The 23,261-nt window shown below is 34.0% G+C and overlaps 3 protein-coding genes across 6 annotated transcripts in view; all 3 read left to right on the forward strand.

Annotated features, from left to right (window-relative positions):
• Positions 1-23,261, forward strand: part of LOC134841944 (lisH domain-containing protein ARMC9-like) — a 461,419-nt gene that overhangs the window by 235,413 nt on the left and 202,745 nt on the right. The window lies entirely within an intron of this gene.
• Positions 1-23,261, forward strand: part of LOC134841946 (rho-related GTP-binding protein RhoC) — a 164,162-nt gene that overhangs the window by 134,971 nt on the left and 5,930 nt on the right. The gene's annotated exons all lie outside the window — the stretch shown is intronic.
• Positions 746-4,812, forward strand: LOC134841816 (caldesmon-like; the record flags this gene model as incomplete). The annotated part of the gene is given in 5 exon segments (XM_063857852.1): positions 746-955; positions 2,287-2,474; positions 3,175-3,288; positions 3,658-3,813; positions 4,472-4,812. Coding segments are annotated over 5 exon segments (672 nt in total), but the record flags the coding sequence as incomplete, so codon positions are not given.

The raw sequence follows: 23,261 nt of genomic DNA on the forward strand, positions 1-23,261 counted from the left end.
TGGGAATTTTATTTGATTCAGTCAGTTTTTGATTTCATAACGAAAAACATTTCTGACGGAATTTTTCTATATCATCTGAAAGAAGTAAACTTAATACTCAAATTCAAAAAGATATTTAATCTGTGAGCTTTGATCCTTTTCTGTAAAGTTACGCGGTTTGAAATTTGCTAATTTGGTCAATTTGTTATAAGTTACGCGCGATGTGTTTCGCGGATTTTTTGCTTTTAAGGATTGGATGTTGCTGATGTTTAGATAGTACTTATCTGTGCTGTAATATCTATTATCATCCGGATTAGTCTTAACCAAATTTTTCTTACCAGTTTCTGGATCAATTAGCACTTCTATCAATGGGATTGTTTTTCGGACTGATTTATGGGTTTTTTGGGACTGTTGTGTATATAACTGTTTTTTTTTAGAATTTGGTATAACTTTTTAGTATAACTACTGTTTTGTATTGGACTGTTTTGTACAGTCACGATAAACTACGGATTAATGCGTTGCAAATTGAATTGAGTCCGACAATTTAGTCCGTTTAAAACATTAGCAGACGCTTAACACACCCTTCGGTAACATACATAGCGTGTGATTCATATAATTAAGAAAAAGTAAAAAAAAAAATTTTTTTTGTCAATTGTTCATCCAAAAAACCTTTTATATGGTCTTAAAGTGCTGTCGGAACATTCAGGGCCTCTCGCAGTCTTGTTTATATTGCCTTAGTTTCTAAAAGAGTTAGTATTTTTGATAGAAAAAAGAGGCAATTAAAGAGAGTGACCAACTGTTTGACCAATGGAAAAAAGAAAAAGACGCGGTGTTGGCGAGAAAAGCGAAAGAAAGACGACAAGCAGAATTAGAAAAGAAAAGAGCGCAGGATAGAGAATCTGCCGACAAGGAGAAACAGAAGCTGAGTGTATTTGAAACGTGGAAGGAGAACAAGCAAAAACAGCAAAAGGAACAGGTAAATGTTGAAAAGTATATTTTAACTTGGTTAAAACGGATTGTTTTCAATCTGTATATTCTTGGCAATGCTCAATTGTTTTTATCAGCTATAAGCCAATGTTTTCAAGGATAAAATAAATGGTAAAAATTTTTAAAAATTAATAAAACAGGAACACGAAGCTAATTTTTTCTGTCCTAAAAGAAAAAAATGCTATGGCGTACATTATTAAGGTACTCAGGAGAAAACTTTTTGATTTTCAGATACAAGGCTAGAGCACCAACCCTGGTAACTTGCTTTCATCGATGAGAGGCAAAAGTCCCCCAAACAAACATTTGCAAAACAAAATTTCTTATGAATTTCGATTTCCTTCTTTTTCAAAATTTGTTCTCGCTACCCATATAAAATGAACTTCAGTCGATCAATTGATTGCGTGCTGTGAACAAATCAACCACCTACTTGGTTTAGTGACATCTTTTGAAGCGTCTTGTCGTTTTTGCTTGGTGTGTTACCGATATTGCTCAATTGATCCGTGAATTGATTATCTGGAACCAGATCTAAACTAGTATTTATCATTGGTTATTATTATGATATTTTATCTCTATAAAATATTAAATACTAACCAATCATACTCCATCAAACTAACAACCCACTTATTTGCAAGTGTTGAAACTACTTGAAGTTTCAACACCAGAAGAGTTTGAATTAAACTTAGCATACAGTTGTTCTCATTCTGGAACTAACTCGCGTAAACCGGTGTACACTAGATCTATTGAGACTAGGAGATATAAGAGTAAGATTAAGATTGGTATTAGACTAAGAAGTTGCACGAACCTATCCGGCCGAAAATAAGATAGCGTGACGAGCAGACGGTATCTGAAATTACTCTATGAGTATAGTCATCCGTACTTAACTCAAATCTCTTCTTCTTTTTATCAAGTTTTTTTTTTGTTACGACCACGTATTCGTGAGAGAACTTATTAGTCTATAGTTTTTCAAAATATGTTCAGATCTGTCAAATTAAAGATGTTAGACGAGGTCGAGTGATATATCACATTGAAACGAGCTGTAATGAAAAGTTCCAAAACAATTTGTGCTGGTAAAAAAAAAACGGTCTAGAAAAATCTGTACCATTTTTTGCTGACTTTTGTATAAATGCCAATTCGAGCTTCAGTTTGATTAATTTTGAAATGTTTGTCAAATATTGTAATTGACTATTGAAAGGTTTCTTTTTGTTAACAATAATTTAACGAAAAACCCTCAAACTGATATCAGTTATTTTGTCAATCGTATTTAAGTTAATTAGTTAGTGACTCATAATAGTTGTAACAAATATTCCAAATATTCGACAGCGAGAAAAGGAGAAGAAAAAACAAGAGGAGCAAGCGGGGGGCAAGAAGGTGGGCGGACATAGTACTAGTAAGAGGGCTATGAGTGCGAGTGGGGGAGGGGGAGACAAAACCAGAAAAGGTGCCTTATCTGCTCATCATGGCAAGACCAAGTTAACAGAGATGACGCCACAACAGGCGTTCGAAAGTTGGTTAGTACATGACATATACAATGTGATGAATCACTTTAGATGAAGGATTGTCCACTGTTCATGTGTTTCGGCGAACAACTTAACTTTTTCGATTTGTTTCTTTCGGTATTGGAGTTGCTTCGATGGGTTATTTGGATCTTGTTAATTATTCCCCCCCCCCTATTGCAATGGGGGGAGGGGGGGGGATAGTTAACAAGGTACCATAGGGGGGATATTTAACAAGATCCGATCGATTATTTGCGCGAACTGTGAATTTTTCTATAAGAGCTAAGAAGTTTCCATATAAAAGCAATGTTTGGGTAGAAGCCTTAAAGTTGGCCGGTTTAGGGCTGAGGATATTTAAAATTTCCAATTTGTTCGTTTTGTCCGGTTAGTGTAAATCAGCGCTCTATTTAGTCTAACTAATGCAATACGAGATGCAAAAGATACGTTATCGTGCTTTCGATAGAGTCGTTAAATGTGAAGATTTTCAAAGAAAAATCCAAAAACTTTATCATTTGTTGCCGTTTTTGACATATGAACTACTATTTGGAACATTTCAAAGACAGTAGTCTAAGCCTTCAAGGCTTTGCCCTGAAGCACGCTGTTTTGTCATGACCTAATGTGTCAACACATTTGTTGTGAATATGTGAACGATGCTCTGCTCTTTTGGTTGTTTCGACTGATGGAGTGAATGGTTTCTGTTTGCTCTGATTCCTAGGGAGAAGAGGAAGACTGAGTTGGTGAGGGAGGAGCGGAGTAGACAGAAGGAGCAGAAGAAGAGGGAGGAGGAGGAGCACGAGGAGGAGAAGAAGTACAAGGAGGAAGAGAGCAGGTATCCCCCCATTATATCACTCATCTCACGGCAGCTCTCCTTTTGTCGTAATGTCAGTGCCGGCGAGCGCAGGAGTTTTTCACATGGGGGGGGGGGGGATTTGCCGATGTTTTTTAGGCCAGCTATTTCTATTTCAAGCCCCGTAGAAACCTTAAAATAACCGTTTGCAGCAAAATTTTCTGCGCCTCAGGCTTTTTTTTCAACCAAATTAGTTTAATAAATCTTTATCAGGGGCGGATTTAGAGGGGGCGGGGGTGGGAAAGGGTAAAACTGATCTAATATTTCAATTTCCGTAGTCATTTTCGGTTTTCAAATTGATTTTTGTTATCAGTTTTCAGATTCAACTATTTAAATCTAGTTCTTGATTAGGAGGAAGTTTGATGAGTGGAGAGAGCGGAAGAGACATGAACAATTCCTGCAACACTCTTCGACACATGTCACATTAGGAGGAGGTGTGCTCAATGGAACTACCGCCATAATCCCTATTGACGACAGACCTCCCTTCAAACCCAACGGACGCAACAGGTAAAAGCATGCTTCTGGCCCCGGACAATATAAACATTCGACATTGATGAAAAATCTAGATTTGGGATCTCAGGAAATTTTCTCAGCTCTTTTTCCTTCCCCACCCCCCCCCCCCACCCCCACCTCCCACGACCATCAATTTTATGGTGTAACGAGTGGTTTTACAAGGTTAAATATGAAGACCAAATGTGTTTGGCACATCCTAATTAGTCCGCATGTCAATTTTTATAATGATCGGACAATGTGAACACTAACTTTACTAGTAAAAAATTGCAGGTGGGGAAGAAAAGGAAAAAGAGCCATTTTCTCAACTTTTTTCCACGCCACTCAAATTCATTCGCCGACTTCTCCCAAAACCTTATGCAGTGCCTATTTTGCAAAAGTTTTCTACAATACAGGCACAAAAGGCCAAAATTGACGTTTTAGTGGAAAAAGTTAATTTTGGAAAGAAACATTTTAGCTTGCTCCCTAATTCCCGCAATAAAAATAAATAAGTTCAGTTTTAAGCAAGTGGTCTTTACAAGGACCTTATATAGGAGTGCATATTCAGGGCAAAAATTTCAATTAATTCATTCATTTAATTATACAACACTGCCTATCATATTGTTGACTACTTCTTTAAGAGCTGAGAACAGCTTAGATATGTTTATTGTTTCAGATGACCCAACACTGAATGTCACAGAAAATGCGAGTGAAGTTTCCAAATAGTTTCCCATGGTTCCTTTTTTCTTCCAGAGCCAGCTAAAATGATCTTATGATGAGAGGCGCCAAAACTACCAGAGCTGAGAGAGTATTTCAATTAAAAAGATTCGCGCCTCGCCTGGAACTGAAAATAAGGATTGCTTTGAATCCGATGTAAATTTATCAATTGATGTGTCCTAATTAAAATTTTTATGCCACATTTTGATACAATTCAGAGCAGTATTACGAATTTGGTACTCATTTCTGTCAATTTTGTGACAAAACGGCTGTTTCACTTAAACTAATACAACATACGAAATGAAAGAAACTAGAGGAACCAGGGGCGGATCTAGGATTTTCTCGAGGGGGGGGGGCGGATTTTCAAAAAATTTTCCAAAATTTTGACGACCTTTTTTTTTTTTAGGTCGACCAAATTGATTTTTCGAGGTCTCCCAAAGCACTGTTTTGCCCCTACTTTGGCTATATTTTCTGCGCCGCAGGCAAATTTTTGAAAAAACAGTCAAGAAAGCCGTTTTTGGGCAATTTTTGAAAAATTTTGACAAAAAAATCGCGTTTTTTTGGCGCGCGCTCCTCAAAGTTAGTATATATTGGCGCCAAAGGTGCCTTTAGAAAAATTTTAGGGTCGGTCGGCCAAAAATGGATTTCTGAAAAAGTATCAAAGGGGGGACCCTTTGGGTCGGCAGGGGGTCGAATCCCTGAGGGGGGGGGGGCGTCCGCCCCCCCCCCCCCCCCTAAATCCGCCCCTGAGAGGAACCTTTTAGTCTTTTCAGCTCGTGAGACATAACTATGCTTACAAATTGCCCCAAATGGCAGAACATTCCCCAAATAAAATTTTAATCTCAGTCCTTGTTAATTCAAATAAATCTCATTATAGGGCATTCTGATAAAATTACACTGATGCGTTTATCAAAAAAATGTGTCGACAAAACTGTATCTACTGAAAACTGAATGGCCAAGGACCGCCAAATTAAAAATTATAAAAAGTGATCAGATAAACCTTGTCAGGCGAACAAGTGATTCTTTCTCAATTTGATGGTTCAGTTGTTCTGAAAATCGGTTGTGTGAACATACACATAAATTTCCGTCCACGACTATTGAAAAAATGGATCAACTTGAATAAAAAACTAAGTAATTTTCATTTTTTTTTGTTTTTATAACGCGACTGATATGCCAAAAAGTCAACCGAATGAGAGGCAAAATATTTTCTATAATTTCTTTTATTTTCTTTTGATGTTTATAAAAGATGCCCACAGAAAAGTAAGTTGATAAGTAAGTTTTGGTCCAACAAGATTTCGAAAATTTATAACAAAAATATAAATGTAAGTCTAGCTACCTTTTATATTTATATTTTGCTGTTTGAGAACAAGTAAGTGCCCTTCCAATTAGTAAATAAATTTAAGCCTAAAAAAGTAAAAGGAAAAAAGTCCATATTATTGACTTGAGCATGAATCAATTTTCAGACTACTTTTTGAAAAAAAACTAACACCCTCTGATTAGATAAAAAGATCTTTCGTTTTGAACGCTTGAACACTTAAGCATAGGAGCCCAAGAGCGTGAATAAAACTGCACTATTCCTCAAAAGGAACGAAAATTACGAGCTTGTTATGAAACATAAACATTAGATCTGTTTCATAGAAAAACTCGGCAATTAAATTTCTAATAACGAAATCTGATTGCCAAATGTGAAAAAAAACGGCTACTGAACGAAATTAACAATGTGATCAATTTTTCTGTAAAAAAGCTTTTTTTTTCATTGCCAATTTAGTGTGTACAATTTTTATAGCAGTGCATCAAACTTGAATTAATATGAGGTTGTGTAAACTTTTAAAAAAATTGTAGCAAAAGCTTTCTTTACGAAAAAAACCACCAACGTTTTTGAGTTTTGTTTCTTAAAATATTTTTAGTGTAAGCATAGCACACTATATCCTGATTTTAAGCGCGCAAAGCGCTTCGGCGAATTGAATTTTTTTGAACAGAATGTTAAGTTATTTGTCAATGTTTTTTTTTGCCGAAACACTTTAAAAAAAGTTTGAATGTAGCATGCAAAGTTTTTGGCAGGTAAACACACTGAAAAACATTTCAATAAGAAAACTTTGAAAAACCTGCTGCGTTTTGATTGGAAACAAAACTTTTTTACAATTTTTTTAACAATATGTTTTTTAGCCTTTCTTGATACAGTTTATGCTATGGTCCAAAAATTAAAAGAATAAAATTTTTGATAAGTAACACAAAAACACAAAATATAAATAAAAGTGCAGGTTTGACAGAGTCTTATAAAACTTTTAAACAATAAATTGCCAGTAAAAAAACTCGGTCACTTGTGTTCAGTTTGTCATGGTAGCCTTTTTTTTGAAATTTTAAGACCACAAAAAAAACTTTTTTCCGAAGTTTTTTGCGTTTTTTTAAGAAAACAATTTTCATGAATTATTTATAAAGTGTATGACGTTGCAGTTTTTTCAAGTTTTAAGCCTGGTCCTTTTCTGTAATAATATCTTTATTTTTCCTAAAATGAAGAATTGTACAAATAACTTAACTGAGCCGCCAATGTGGCGATATAGCAATAAAAAAAAAGAAACACAAAAAAACTGATAGTCGAAGAAAAAGTAACTTTTGAAAAAAGACTGGGCCAGAAAAGTAAGTTGATAAGTAAACTTTGGTCCAACAAGATGTCGAAATTTTATTTTAAAAAATATAAATGTAGGTCAAGCTACGTTTTGTGCACAATTTACATTTTGTGATTGAGAACAAGTAATTGCCCTTCCAATTAGTAAAAAAAAATCAGCCTAAAGAGGTAAATGAAAAAGGTCCATATTTTTGACTTGAGCATGAATCAATTTCCAGACTATTTTTTGAAAAACAAACTAACACCCTCCGATTAGATAAAAAGATCTTTCGTTTTGAACATTGATAAAAAGATCTTTCGTTTTGAACGCTTGAACACTTAAGCATAGGAGCCTAAGAGCGTGAATAAAAACTGAACTATTCCTCAAAAAGATCGAAAACTACGCGCTTGTTATGAAACATAAACAGTAGAACTGTTTCATAGAAAAACTCGGTAATTAAATTTCTAATAACGAAATCTGATTGCCAAATGTGAAAAAAAAATAACGGCTACTGAACGAAATTAACACATGTGATCAACTTTTCTGTAAAAAAGCCTTTTTTATTGCCAATTTAGTGTGTACAATTTTTATCGCAGTGCATCAAACTTGAACTAATATGAGGTTGTGTAAACTTTTAAAAAAAATTGTAGCAAAAGCTTTCTTTCCGAAAAAAACCACCAAAGTTTTTGAATTTTGTTTCTTAAATTATTTTTAGTGCAAACATAGCATACTATATTCTGATTTTAAGCGCGCTAAACGCTTCGGCGAATTGAATTTTTTTAAACAGAATGTTAAGTCTTTTGTCAATGTTTCTTTTTGCCGAAACGCTTTAAAAAAAGTTTGAATGTAGCATGCAAAGTTTTTGGCAGGTAAACACACTGAAAAACATTTTAATAAGAAAACTTTGAGAAACCTGCTGCGTTTTGTTTGGAAACAAACTTTTTTTTACAATTTTTGTAACAATTCGTTTTTAGCCTTTCTTGATACGGTTTATGCTATGGTCCAAAAATTAAAAGAATAAAATTTTTGAGAAGTAACACAAAAACACAAAATATAAATAAAAGTGCAGGTTTGACAAAGTCTTATAAGACTTGTAAACAATAAATTGCCAGTAAAAAACTCGGTCACTTGTGTTCAGTTTGTCATGGTAGCTTTTTTTTTCAAATTTTAAGACCACAAAAAAACCTTTTTTCGATTTTTTTTGCGTTTTTTTAAAAAAAAACAATTTTGATGAACTTTTTACAAAATATATGACGTTGCAGTTTTTTCAAATTTTAGGCTTGGTCCTTTTTCTTAAATAATAACTTTAATTTTCCTAAAATGAAGAATTGTACAAATAACTTAACTGAGCCGCCAATGTGGCAATATAGCAAGAAAAAAAGTGAAACACGAAAAAACTGATAGTCGAAGAAAAAGTAAATTTTGAAAAAGGACTGGGCCAGAAAAGTAAGTTGATAAGTAAAATTTGGTCCAACAAGATTTCGAAATTTTATTTTAAAAAAATAATAAATATAGGTCAAGCTACGTTTTGTGCACAATTTACATTTTGCTGTTTGAGAACAAGTAAGTGCCCTTCCAATTAGTAAAAAAAAATCAGGCTAAAGAGGTAAATGGAAAAAGGTCCATATCTTTTACTTGAGCTTGAATCAATTTTCAGACTATTTTTTGAAAAACAAACTAACACCCTCTGATTAGATAAAAAGGTCTTTCGTTTTGAACATTGATAAAAGATCGTTCGTTTTGAACGCTTAAACACTTAAGCATAGGAGCCTAAGAGCGTGAATAAAAACTGAACTAGTCCTCAAAAAGAACGAAAACTACGCGCTTGTTATGAAACATAAACATTGGAACTGTTTCATAGAAAAACTCAGTAATTAAATTTCTAATAACAAAATCTGATTGCCAAATGTGAAAACAAATAACGTCTACTGAACGAAATTAATACATGTGATCAATTTTTCTGTAAAAAAGCTTTTTTTTCATTGCTAATTTAGTGTGTAAAATTTTTATAGCAGTGCATCAAACTTGAACTAATATGAGATTGTGTAAACTCTTAAAAAAATTGTAGCAAAAGTTTTTTTTACAAAAAAAAACCGCCAACGTTTTTGAAATTTTTTTCTTAAATTAGTTTTAGTGCAAACATAGCATTCTATATTCTGATTTTAAGCGCACAAAGCGCTTCGGCGAATTGATTTTTTTTAAACAGAATGTTAAGTCTTTTGTCAATGTTTTTTTTTGCCGAAACGCTTTTAAAAAGCTTGAATGTAGCATGCAAAGTTTTTGGCAGATAAACACACTGAAAAACATTTGAAAAAGAAAACTTTGAAAAACCTGCTGCGTTTTCTTTGGAAACAAAACTTTCTTGACAATATTTTTAACAAAATAATTTTTAGCCTTTCCTGATACGGTTTGTGCTATTGTGCAAAAAGTTTAAAGATTAAAATTTTTGATAAGTAGCACAAAAACACAAAATATAAGTATAAGTTCAGGTTTGACACAGTCTGTCTTATAAAACTTCTAAACAGTAAATTGCCAGTAAAAAAACTCGGTCACTTGTGTTCAGTTTGTCATGGTAGCCTTTTTCGTATTTTTTTGAAATTTTAAGACCACAAAAAAACCATTTGCCGAAGTTTTTTGCGTTTTTTAAAATAAAAAATTTCATGAACTATTTACAAAATATATGACGTTGCAGTTTTTTCAAATTGTAAGCCTGGTCCTTTTTCTGTAATTATAACTTTTTATTTTCTCAAGTGAAGAATTGTACAAATAAATTAACTGAGTCGCCAATGTGGCGATAAAGCAAAAAAAGTGAAACACGAAAAAAACTGATAGTCGAAGAAAAAGTAAATTTTGAAAAAGGACTGGGCCAGAAAAGTAAGTTGATAAGTAAAATTTGGTCCAACAAGATTTCGAAATTTTATTTTAAAAAAATAATAAATATAGGTCAAGCTACGTTTTGTGCAGAATTTACATTTTGCTGTTTGAGAACAAGTAAGTGCCCTTCCAATTAGTAAAAAAAAAATCAGGCTAAAGAGGTAAATGGAAAAAGGTCCATATCTTTTACTTGAGCTTGAATCAATTTTCAGACTATTTTTTGAAAAACAAACTAACACCCTCTGATTAGATAAAAAGGTCTTTCGTTTTGAACATTGATAAAAAGATCGTTCGTTTTGAACGCTTAAACACTTAAGCATAGGAGCCTAAGAGCGTGAATAAAAATTGAACTAGTCCTCAAAAAGAACGAAAACTACGCGCTTGTTATGAAACATAAACATTGGAACTGTTTCATAGAAAAACTCAGTAATTAAATTTCTAATAACAAAATCTGATTGCCAAATGTGAAAACAAATAACGTCTACTGAACGAAATTAATACATGTGATCAACTTTTCTGTAAAAAAGCTTTTTTTTTCATTGCCAATTTAGTGTGTAAAATTTTTATAGCAGTGCATCAAACTTGAAATAATATGAGATTGTGTAAGCTCTTAAAAAAATTGTAGCAAAAGCTTTTTTTACGAAAAAAAACCGCCAACGTTTTTGAAATTTTTTTCTTAAATTAGTTTTAGTGCAAACATAGCATACTATATTCTGATTTTAAGCGCACAAAGCGCTTCGGCGAATTGATTTTTTTTTAAACAGAATGTTAAGTCTTTTGTCAATGTTTTTTTTTTGCCGAAACGCTTTAAAAAAGTTTGAATGTAGCATGCAAAGTTTTGGCAGATAAACACACTGAAAAACATTTGAATAAGAAAACTTTGAAAAACCTGCTGCGTTTTCTTTGGAAACCAAAAACTTTCTTGACAATATTTTTAACAAAATAATTTTTAGCCTTTCTTGATACGGTTTGTGCTATTGTGCAAAAAGTTTAAAGATTAAAATTTTTGATAAGTAGCACAAAAACACAAAATATAAGTATAAGTTCAGGTTTGACACAGTCTGTCTTATAAAACTGCTAAACAATAAACTGCCAGTAAAAAAACTCGGTCACTTGTGTTCAGTTTGTCATGGTAGCCTTTTTCGTATTTTTTTGAAATTTTAAGACCACAAAAAAACCATTTTCCGAAGTTTTTTGCGTTTTTTAAAATAAAAAATTTCATGAACTATTTACAAATTATATGACGTTGCAGTTTTTTCAAATTGTAAGCCTGGTCCTTTTTCTGTAATTATAACTTTTTATTTTCTCAAGTGAAGAATTGTACAAATAAATTAACTGAGTCGCCAATGTGGCGATAAAGCAAAAAAAGTGAAACACGAAAAAAACTGATAGTCGAAGAAAAAGTAAATTTTGAAAAAGGACTGGGCCAGAAAATCAAGTTGATAAGTAAACTTTGGTTCAACATGATTTCGAATTTTTATTTTAAAAAATAAATGTAGTTCAACCTACGTCTTGTGCACATTTTACACTTTGCTGTTTGAGAACAAGTAAGTGCCCTTCCAATTAGTAAAAAAAATTCAGCCTAAAGAAGTAAATGGAAAAAGGTCCATATTATTGACTTGAGCATGAATCAATTTTCAGATAACTTTTTGAAAAACAAACTAACAACCTTCGATTAGATAAAAGATCTTTCGTTTTGAACGCTTGAACACTTAAGCACAGGAGCCCAAGAGCGTGAATAAAACTGAACTATTCCTCAAAAAGGACGAAAACTACGCGCTTGTTATGAAACATAAACATTATAACTGTTTCATAGAAAAACTCAGTAATTAAATTTCTAATAACGAAATCTGATTGCCAAATGTGAAAAAAAAATAACGGCTACTGAACGAAATTAACACATGTGATCAATTTTTCTGTAAAAAAGCTTTTTTTTTCATTGCTAATTTAGTGTGTACAATTTTTATAGCCGTGCATCAAACTTGAACTAACATGAGGTTGTGTAAACTTTTTAAAAAATTGTAGCAAAAGCTTTCTTTACGAAAAAAACCGCCAACGTTTTTGAATTTTTTCTTAATTTTTTTTAGTGTAAACATAGCATACTATATTCTGATTTTAAGCGCGCAAAGCGCTTCGGCGATTTGCATTTTTTTAAACAGAATGTTAAGTCTTTTGTCAATGTTTTTTTGCCGAAACGCTTTAAAAAAGTTTGAATGTAGCATGCAAAGTTTTTGGCAGATAAACACACTGAAAAACACTTGAATAAGAAAACTTTGAAAAACCTGCTGCATTTTCTTTGGAAACGAAACTTTCTCTGCAATTTTTTTAACGATATGTTTTTTAGCCTTTCTTGATACGGTTCATGCTATGGTGCAAAAGTTTTAAAGATTAAAATTTTTGATAAGTAGCACAAAAACACAAAATATAAGTATAAGTGCGGTTTGACACAGTTTTATAAAACTTCTGAACAATAAATATTCAGTGAAAAAACTCGGTCACTTGTGCTCAGTTTGTCATGGCAGCCTTTTTTGCTTTTTTTTGAAACTTTAAGGCCTCAAAAAAAAATTTTCCGAAGTTTTTTGCGTTTTTTCAATAAAACAATTTTCATGAACTATAAACAAAATATATGACGTTGCAGTTTTTTCAAATTTTAAGCCTGGTCGTTTTTCTGTAATTATAACTTTTTATTTCCTAAAATGAAGAGTTGTACAAATAACTTAACTGAGTCGCCAATGTTGCGATATAGCATTAAAAAAAAAGCGAAACACAAAAAAACTGAAAGTCGAAGAAAAATGTAACTTTTGAAAAAGGACTAGGCCAGTTAACCAGTAGGATAAGAATTTGAAAAGCTTCATTCGTACCGTTTTTTCTGTGTCGTAGAAACTTAAATTCATCTGTGAACGAAAACTGAACTGTCTTGGGTGAATTTTGTGAACAAACCTTTCAATGAAAAAGTAACCTAAATATCCGGTCGCAAAAACTAATTCTGCATCCGTCTTCCTGTTAATTTTTTGTGGTCTTTTAAAGTGAGCTCTGAATTTCCCCCATCTGAGTTAGTTTTTGTCTGTTTTCTGTTTTGCTTTTTTGTCGATACTGTAAAAAAAGTTAGTTCAAATTTCGAATCATGATTCGAAAATAAGGAACACTTTGAAGAGCTACAAGATTCAACTCCTGATTAAGTTTATTACTGGTGGAAACCATTACTCATTTATTAACTAGGGATTTTTGATACGACCAATTCAGAATGTGGTAAGGAAATATGGCGTATAGTGTGTTTTTTCATCCGATTTCGATTACATGCAAAAAACTCGTATGGAGTCAAAGTAGCACTATGCTGAAGCCTTTTGGAAGTAACTTGAAGTCGAAAAGAAAAAAACGCCCAAATTTAGGTCCTATTTTTTGAATGTTAACACGGAGGCGAAGCTTCGCTTTGGAAACACTAGTGACCACATGACAAAAAGCAGCTCTAGAAAGTGTAAAAAGGAAAAATAGAAATAAACTTACTGCAATCAACACATTTTGAGTCTCACACACCACACATCCACGCACCCTTAACTTGGATAATAATTCGGAATTTAACAAACTGAAGGTATCTTACTTTCCAGGTAATTAACTTTGGATGTAACAACTCGCAAAACAATGCCACATAATGTGTGAAATATGCATTTCAACAAGTTGCGAGATATATTGAGTTAGAAAAACTCTGAAATCGAGTTTTTACAGAGGTATGTTGTTTGAAACAAATAGCTTTTTCGATTAATTTGAAGAATCAAAAATGTATCAATTGTGTTACTCAATACTTTTCGAATGTCAAAGCACATGCTGACAAAAAACTGTTGAAGTGCCCACAAGTGGCATAAATACTTGCGACTCAGGTTAGAAAAAAAAGGTTCCTAAATAAACACTAAGCTGACGCGAGTGTAATTAACTAGTTCGTGGAGCTCTTAATAGCGCCAAATCGCCCTCTCCTGAAAACCACTTGAAAAAATTGAATCAATTTTTAATGATGTCGGATCACTTTGCGCTATTTTATAGCAACTCGCAATCTTTCTTTGAAATAGGTATTCATCTGAGGAAACCAAAGTTAGCGAAAGATACTGCTATGAAAACAAGTTACTGACTGTTGCTGATTTTCAAAAACTTTCTTTTTCACAACGTTATTTTATGATAACGTAAAGTACCTTTTTCATCAAAGTACTTTTGTCAAAGTACCAGCCATAAAGTACCCTTTTCATCAAAGTGTCACAAAGGTTATTTAACCCCCAATTTTTGTATTCAAAGATGTTTTGCGAGTTCAATTTTTTAAAAAGCACAGGTTATTTCATATTAGTTATCAGACACTCCCGCTCTAAAACGAGTTGGGGATTAAAATTCTGCTCTATTTATCTTCCTCATATTGTTTTAATCTTAATTTTCTTTCCACTATTGTATGCGTTTATCAAGGACCGCTCACTGTGTAAATTTCATATGAAATCTTAAGAAGGACATTTACTTAAGAAGGAAAAACTGAAAGTCAATTAAGTTAAATCTGTAACTCGCACCAAAACTTTACAGTTAACCTAATAAGAGCATCAATTATAGCAAATACTTAATTTATGACTCCAGCATATGATAAGAGCAGCAATCAGTCTAATATCATCTGAACAGATTTTTAAAATGAGTCATCATTCGATCAAGAAGTACCCAGAATAGCTTCGTTCCAGGTGAAGATGTTGTTTTTTCTGGCGATGTTTGGAATGCACTCCAGGGCGGGGTCTCTATCCATCCCTTTGTCCCATAATGGATCCTGCTGGTGAAACTCTTCTGCCGTGTTGGGTGGTCCCATCTGAAAAGAAATTCTTGTGCATGCATACTGTTATTGCAATAATGCAATAAAAATATAATTTAGTTCTATTTCTAAATATACTCAAATTCAAACATAGAAGATAACTTAATTTAAAATAATTTTTTTTTCAAAAACTTTTCGCATAGAGTGAGAAAGATATTTTACCTGTCCTGGCTTGAGATACTGAGTGAGTTCATTGGCCGACTTTTGATAAAAATCCTTCCACCTTAAGCACAGACAAGCTCTCTCTGAAGTCCATTGCAATAAAATGATTACAGATTAAAAGAATTACAGCGCTAATTTAAACAAGCCTAAAATTATTCAAATTTGATAAAATGACCGAAAATGCTTCATCATTTTATATTATTCAACCACATGACGTTCCTTTATAATACCTGAATTTGCGTGAAAAAAAACACCCAAATGTAGTTACTCCCAGCCTTCAGAAAAAAGGGATCGGAATAAGAAGCAGACAAATTTTATTGAGCACCTACCAAGGAGTGGATCTCCTCTTGCCCAGATGTGTGACCATAAACATCTTCTCCGCCACTCTTACGTTCACATAGAAGAAGGGGTGATTGGCCGTGCCCTGCACCCTCTCATTCAAGTCACTGGGCTGTAAATAAGACAGGGAATTAACGCAAATCTGGCAAACAGCTCAACGCAACTCACTTTTTGTCGACCCCGGAAACGTACCTTAATTTTTAAAACTTTTTTATTATGGCAAAAATTAAATTTTAAATTAGGTTAAGGTATTCATTAAGTTAAGGAACACATGGGACTATGTTAAGGGTTAAGAAGGTCATGAACATTTTAAGGAATTCATTATCCTAATAGAAGTTGCTGTTATTTTGTGCGTGCCTGATCTTGTGTCTGTTCAATTTGTCCTTGGGTTTGGTGGTGGGTGGCGGTTAGGAGGTTAAGGGTCTGTTGCCTCTCAAGATGTTTCCCCCTGCCGACTGCAACAATTGTCTCTGACCAGGCCTAGGAATAGAAAAAATATCAGATCAAAAAAAAAAAAATTCCGTGTCTTAAAATGGAAAATGAGAAAAATTGATGGCTCAAAATGAATTAATTTAGACTACCTGTATACATGTATTGTCCACCGGCCATGACCATTATGCTCCAAATTTTATCATAAGAAATCAAAAAGATTATGAATCAAAAGAAGAAAATGTCAAAAGATTATGTCCAAATCGTTGACAGAATCAACATCGATCACAGGCAAAGCAAAAGTAATATAATTGAGTGCCAAAGGGTTTTCTAAGTTGACCTGTCTCAGATATCACCACACCAAAATAACCCCCTAGTTTTGATGCTGTTGTTCTCACATAGTTCTTGGAGTCATTGGGTCTTTGATATGTTTAAACTCCTCGGCTTCCTTCCGTTTTGACTGGCTGGAAAATCCAGGAATCAGCAAAATGGGCGGTTCAAACTCAACCTCTGTCTCAGGTCTAAAACAAAGTAATGCCAGTAAAAACAGTCAAGCCTTATTTTCGAAGAATATAGCGCGCCAAACTGAACTGAATAAATTTCATCTACAAATTGAATAACAAAATGTTAATAAGTTTGAAAAACTAAAGCCTTGACACTAAACGAAGGTTTGAACATTCCCAGAGACAAGTGACTTTTGTACCGATGTGCTAAAAATAGCATGCAAGAGTGCGAATGCAAAATTGAAGAAAAACTGATATCGAAATATGGACCAACCTGTTCACGTTCTATAAGTAAAACACATTTGCCGAGATATTGAAACGCCATTTTTATTTTTAATTCTCATGGGATTTATCTCTTTACCCTCTTTTGGTGAAAGTGATGGTTTGACTGGCGATTGATTTGAAGGGGTTGATGGGTTTAAAAGGCTGTCGGAATCCCCGGATCGGCTCAGGGCCCTAAGCGAATCAATCATCGAAGAACCGATTTGCGACTAAGATTTAAGAAAGTCTGTCTGAAAAATGTAGCATTTAGGTCTATGACAGGCAAAGAGGAACACCGAATTTAACGAACTGTTTTTCAGCAATGTAGAACAGATAAATAAATTTTTTCAGTAATTTTTCCAATAACTTTTAGGTGATAATTATCGGCCGTGACCGATTGGTGAGGTCGCACGCCATTTTAGCACGAGGGTCGCGGGTGCGATTCCCACTTTGGTCACGATTGGAGGGTTTTTTTTTAAATAACGCTCGGCCCAGTTCCCACTTCCAACATTAGACCTACCTCTTATTCTGCGGGGAGATAGATGTCATCCATTTTGACGCAGCATTTTTACGTTGAGGAGGCGGATGACACTGGGACCCCTCCAGCCATGACCTAAGCGAGATTTGAACCTTTGATTTTTGTGTTGAAGCCCGCGCGGCTTACTGATTTGGCCACGACTGCTCTTCGAGGGGTCACAGTGTCATCCGCCTCCTCAAGTTAGGAGCTATGCAAATTGGATAACATCAGTTTGACCTGGGGAAAATAAGGCCCAAAGAATATTGTAGAGGAAGGCCCGGGCTATCAAGAAAAAATAAGGAAATAGTAGGAGAAAATTTTCCAACATTTTGAGATACCAACTCTTATGAGGGATTTGTGAAGTTTCTACTTAACTGATTGAGCTATAACCTAAGAGTAATATCATTTGTTCCTGGTTGATGACTAATTCGTTCACGGCACTGTCCACCACATCTGACATTCTGAAACTATATTCAACAACTGCATCTGATGACTTCATGGCAGCAGCAGCATGTTCACGCTGATAATTTGAAGCGGTGGTTCTGGAAATGTACAGATTCTATTGACATGAGGGAACCATGAACTCTTTAGAGAACCATCATTAGTTAAACAAAATCATATTAAGAGTAAAATATCGAATTGAATATTTGTTTCTGTTTTTCAAACAATTAGAAAAAATTATAGCAGTCTCTCGGAATAAAACTTCCCTCTGAGAACAGCCTCATTTTATTCAGGCAAGAAAACTAAAATCATTAAACTTCGACGAGTTCAAAATTTCCTCCAAAATTGAAACTCGCATGAATCAACCTAGAGGATCTCTTGTCGCCTTCGCTTTTTGTATTTTTGTTAAACAATCTTCCCACTTTACCTGTTGAGGTAATTTTAAGCTCCCTCTCACAAGTGATGACTTCGTATTTCGAAGTCTAGTATCAGCCAGATTGTTAGAAATCTTCCAAGTTCTGATAAACGATTCTTTCTTTTATTTTTGGCTTGTGCTTTGGGTGTGGCTCTGTAGCTGTCAATCACTATTTGGGTGCTTTCTTCGAGTCCCCAGGAGCGTGCATGAGAGGCATACCTCTTAGTTTATGCAGTACCATGTCTCCCATAGTATTCAGATAGAGTCGCGAAGTCCTCTTTGGTTCTGAAAGTCATCTCACTAAACCTCTAGCTTCAGGTCTACCACAGCCTGACCAATTTCAGCTGCATTAGTGGTACCACGTGGAAATTCTAGACACAAGAAACAGCTTCACTCAACAAAACAATTTGCCCTGAAATGTGCGGAAAGAACAGAAACGGACTTTTCTTAGAGAGGCTGTATAACCTTTCATAGATCCTCTGCGAGCCGCAGAAACCACAATTGTTATAAGAGTCTTCAGAAAAAAACTACCTTGCTCTAAACTGGATCAATAAGAAAATTTTGATTCCACTGGAAGTATTAATACTACACAAAGGAAAAGCGAAGCTTCGCATCCATTGCGATACAAGTCAAACATAAAAAATATAAGATGAAAGTAAAAATAAGAAGAAAAGTAAGTCTACTAAAACATAAGCATACTAACGAAAATCCGACAATTCATTTTTTAACGTGGAAAAATCAATTTCATACCTAATGAAAAAAAAACAATGTGCTGCCTGGACTCGAACAAAAAGTCTTAGGGTGCAAAGTCAACCACGTTACCTCTAGGCCAAGTGGGAACGGGCCTGCAAATTTTACGGTTCAATAATAGATCAAGCAAGAAAATCAAGTACGATTGGTGAGCGCAGCTGTTCACGGGAAAAAAGTCTAAAACCCGATTGCAAGGCGCTTGCCCTAGCAACTGTAAAAAACTATTTTTGAAATAAAAAATTCATCGCCTATTTTGTGCCATTATCATCAAGTTTTTCATTGGAGAGCACAAGTTTTTTTACAATTGAGATAAAATGAACCGAAAACAAAAAAATCTAACCATGATCAACATTTTCTGGAAAAAAAATTACGACCTGAATTAATGAAATCTTTATAATCATTAACACTTTATATAAGGCTCTACTTATCCTCTCGTTATTGTTACGACCATTGAAAATCGGGAGGAACTTCGTCTCCGGGTGTCTTATAGTTTTATGATGTTTGTACCTTTCCGCGGAAAGTCAGGTACCACAAATAGTCTTCAGAATGCGCAGATGACAATTATCTTAATAAAACACCTTCATTAGGTTTCGAACATAAGAAAACTTGAAAGAATGGTTTAAGTATTGAAAAAAAACCCGTATCAAACGTCTGTGTTTTAATCAGAATTCGACCAAGTAAGATGTTATAATAGTAAAAGTTTTTATATAGGCCGTGAAAACCTAAGTTTTACTCCAAAAGAACCAGCTTTATCTACGGTATCCTTAGATATTAAGTTTTTCAAAAGATCATTTATGTATACTTTACGTATACTTTATGTATACTTTATGCAGAACATTTATGTATACTTTTTGTTTTTGTTGATTGATTGTTTTCTAATTAGTTTCTTTAACAACTAAAATTGATTATATTAGGATTTATTGCGTAGTAACATTCTAAACTTTCGTCTTTCCTCCCATCATAACCAACACAAAGAATTGCAGAATAGTAAAAACAGTCTTTTCGTTTTCAAAGTTTTTGTAGAAGTCGTCGGAAGTTTCTGGGCTTTTTGAAAAACAACCAGCTAATCTTGTAAATAGAATATGTTTTAATTTCGGCAATTGAACATTTTCGAATCTTTTGAAACAGGAAATACAATCAAAGAACATCCTGGTACTGTGACTTTTTTTCAAAAGAAATATGGCAATGTCCTTCAGTTGCATTTGTTTCCTGAAGAGTATCAGGCACGATTGATAATGAAATTAGATCAGGGCTGGATTGTTGAGGTAATTGAATCGAAGTAGAAAAGATGCTAGTGGCTAATGAATTCTGCTAGTGGAGTAATACAGAGGTCAATTAAAATCGGTCAAATATTTTTTTGAAACAAAGTTGATTGGGCTTCTTATTTGAACGACCACCCTACAGGTTGAAATATTTTTAAAACAAAGTTCAACTTGCATTTGAATCAAAGTTTGAACATTCATTTTTTAAAAGTTTTTTGCTCTTATCAACTCGGAGTAATTGAAGAGAAACAAAGCAAAAGTAATCGTGAATAACTCAAGAAACATGAATGGTTAATTTCAATTAGGTAAAAACGAAAAACAATTTAGTTTCTTAGAAGGAACGATCAAATTATGCAGATCTGACCATAAAAGTCTTCTTAGCATTGCGCCTTGAAACGGCAAAATCAATTGGGTGAAATAACAATCATAATCTGGTTATTTCAAACGTATACAACAATTTCAAATTGGTCTCTTGGATGAAGGGAATCGATGAATAAAACCTATCTTTTGAATATTCGGTTAAAACCACTTAGATTAAGAATCAACTTTTTATAGGCATCAACTTTTTTTTATGAATCATTTATAAGCCGCTGTTTTTTCTACTCATCTTCATTGGTTCAATTTTTATTTTCAAATCTGTGGGATAAGGTGAAAGTGGGTTTTGTTGGGGATCTAACTTCTAGTTGCGAGTCAACATTTCGCTGATCCTACAAAAAAAGTAATTGCATAGAAATTTACCGTAAATACAATGGCAGCATGCATTTGAAAAATCAGTAAAAATCATCCTCATCTCTTCGCGTTCGTTGAATTATAGATTGGCTCAGTTTTTTACTCTGTTTTTCGGCGTGTGTTATCCGAAATGATATTTTAAGTTCGGTAGTTCTAATTCATAGGACTTTTTGCAATATACCACTTGATCAGGATGTGGCGAGCATATGGAGAAAGGTTGATTTGTTTATATTTTTTGTCAACCAGTCAGGAAGTCTAACCAGGAGGAGGTTAATTATTTAGGTTGACAAGAGCGCATAAGGCCTGAACTAAAAACCAAAATGCAGATTTTTTTTACTTTTATAGAACCCGTTTATCACTTTTGCGTGTTTAACAAACAATTAGACCGGTGAAAAGTCGTCGATAATATGACGATGACTTTTATTTGTTTCTGAAAATAAATTGTTCAACAACTTATTAAAATGGTAACGAAAATCTGTTTAATAATTTATGATGACTTTTCTCTTGAACTTGAGACGCGACGCTTGATTATTTAAATTTTTTGTAGAAGTACAATGCGCAAGAAAAAAATAAATAACGATGAATGAATTTTCTTGGTCGTGAATGCTAGAGTTGAACTTATTTCACTCATTTGGGTTCAATACTTTTTTTTCTAAACTTCTAAATAAATCTGATTGTTTCAGGAGGAACTCCCGTTTTTTTTCTGGGTCATTTTCCCTTCTAATTGATTATTTAGGCACCTGAGAGCTCAATTTTGTCATCGAAACACCTGTTTTTTGTCAGCTTGGAGTTGTCGACATCGTCTGTTTTAAATGTAGAAGTTTTTTGTCTGTTGGTCAGTTTTTTTGTACGGTTTAATTTTTATTTTGAGTTGTCGAGTAGATTCTTGTGCAAATGTTTTCTTCGTCGGAATACCGGTTTTAGTTTTTAATTCTTGAACTTTGGCTTCGTGACGATGCCAATATTTTTCTAAAAACATCCGTTTTTCAATTATTTAAGAAGGTAATTATTTCAATTTTAGTTATTATTGCATTTTTCTTGCATAATATCACAGAACAAATTTTTCTGCAAGTGCTTTTGTCGTCAAAGTTTTGTTTTGTTATTTCATTTGCTAAAATGGATTTTCATCAAAACTTATCCATCAATTTTTTGGCGGTTTTCGGAGGACTCATTTCTGTCAGTTTGTTCTGTTTTTTGAAAGTGGACAGTGTCGCTGCTTGGGTCGTCGAAAGATCAGTTCAGATATTTCCGTTTTGTCAAAAGTGTTTATTTTTTGGATGACGTTGTTTGTTTCAGTAATACTTGCTAACTGTTTTGTTAGTTTCCTTTGTTTTTACTGTTCTTTTAACTTTGTCGGTTCAAAAATATTTATACGCATAACGACGACTGCTTTAGTCATCGGAAAACACGATTTAGAATTTTCATCTCGCCAATTTAGTCTTCGTGTTTATATAACTCGTTGATTTTGGGGACTATTTTGTTTTCTCAGAAACCTTTGTTGAATCATGCTGGTTCGTTTGAAACAATTCGTCTTTTTTATATTTTGAGAGTAAGTTTATCTTCTAGTTCTCTGGGGTTGACTTTTTCGAAACCTCTGGGTGGAAGCATGTCGTTTGGAAGCATGAGTTCAGCTGAAGCTTTTTATTTTGATCGTGTACCGGTGAACTGCACTGTTGATCAGAATATGCAAATTTTTATTTAGTTCAAAAGTTTGCAATTTTGACTGCTGACCACACAATATTCATCACCTAATAGAGATGATAAGATCACTGAAACACAACCAAGCTGTTTCTTTTTCCTCTTCATTCTCGGCAGGACGTATAACCTGGATGAACAATGTCAAAATAGTGTTGCTGCTGCACGGTTCACAAGAGTGGGGCTCTAACTGTACAGGTTTCACAGGTGAGTTGTCAAAGAAGGTATCAGGTTCTTTTTCATCAGATAATTCATTCTGCTCCAGGTCTACAGATCCGAAATAACGGTTGCGAAAAGTTTGTTTGTCATGAACATAGTAGTCGACCTGATTTTGGTTGTGCCCTATATCCCGTCAGTTTTACTGAATTTTTCTTATCATTGTTAGTATTGTTCATCATGAGTCAAAGTTTCATCAGTTGTTTGTGCAAAAGTCAGCTGCGGCATTTCAACTGATGCTTAAAAAATGTTTCCCTATTGCAATTGCTTGAGACATTATGAAATGCTGTGATGACGCAAATTGATTCTGTCAACTTGCATGCTACTGCGAATAAAAAGAGAAGCTCTTGGATCGTTATATTGTCTTTTTTCAGGGGAAAAACTTTTTGTAATTGTGAGACATTCCAATGATCAAATGCTTTTTTACTCAACTGTTTTGCTGGTCTGTTTCGAAAACGCAGGTATTGTTCTCGTCCAAAATGGCCAGACTTGCTGGAAGATTCAAGTCATTTGAATATCTAAGAAAAGAATTATTGCTACCTCTTCCTAAAGGAATTGGATTTGATCACTATTGTTCGGTTCAAACTGAAAAATCACTTCCCAATTTGTGTTAAAATTGGCTGGTGAAACGTGACTTTAAGCCATTGGTTGGAGCAACTATGTGCGGGTCATTTGATCTGAATTATAACTTAATTAACTTCTTATCAATCCACCATTTGTCG

The sequence above is a fragment of the Symsagittifera roscoffensis genome, chromosome 3, assembly GCF_963678635.1.
Source record: "Symsagittifera roscoffensis chromosome 3, txSymRosc1.1, whole genome shotgun sequence".
Taxonomy (NCBI): Eukaryota; Metazoa; Xenacoelomorpha; order Acoela; family Convolutidae; genus Symsagittifera; species Symsagittifera roscoffensis.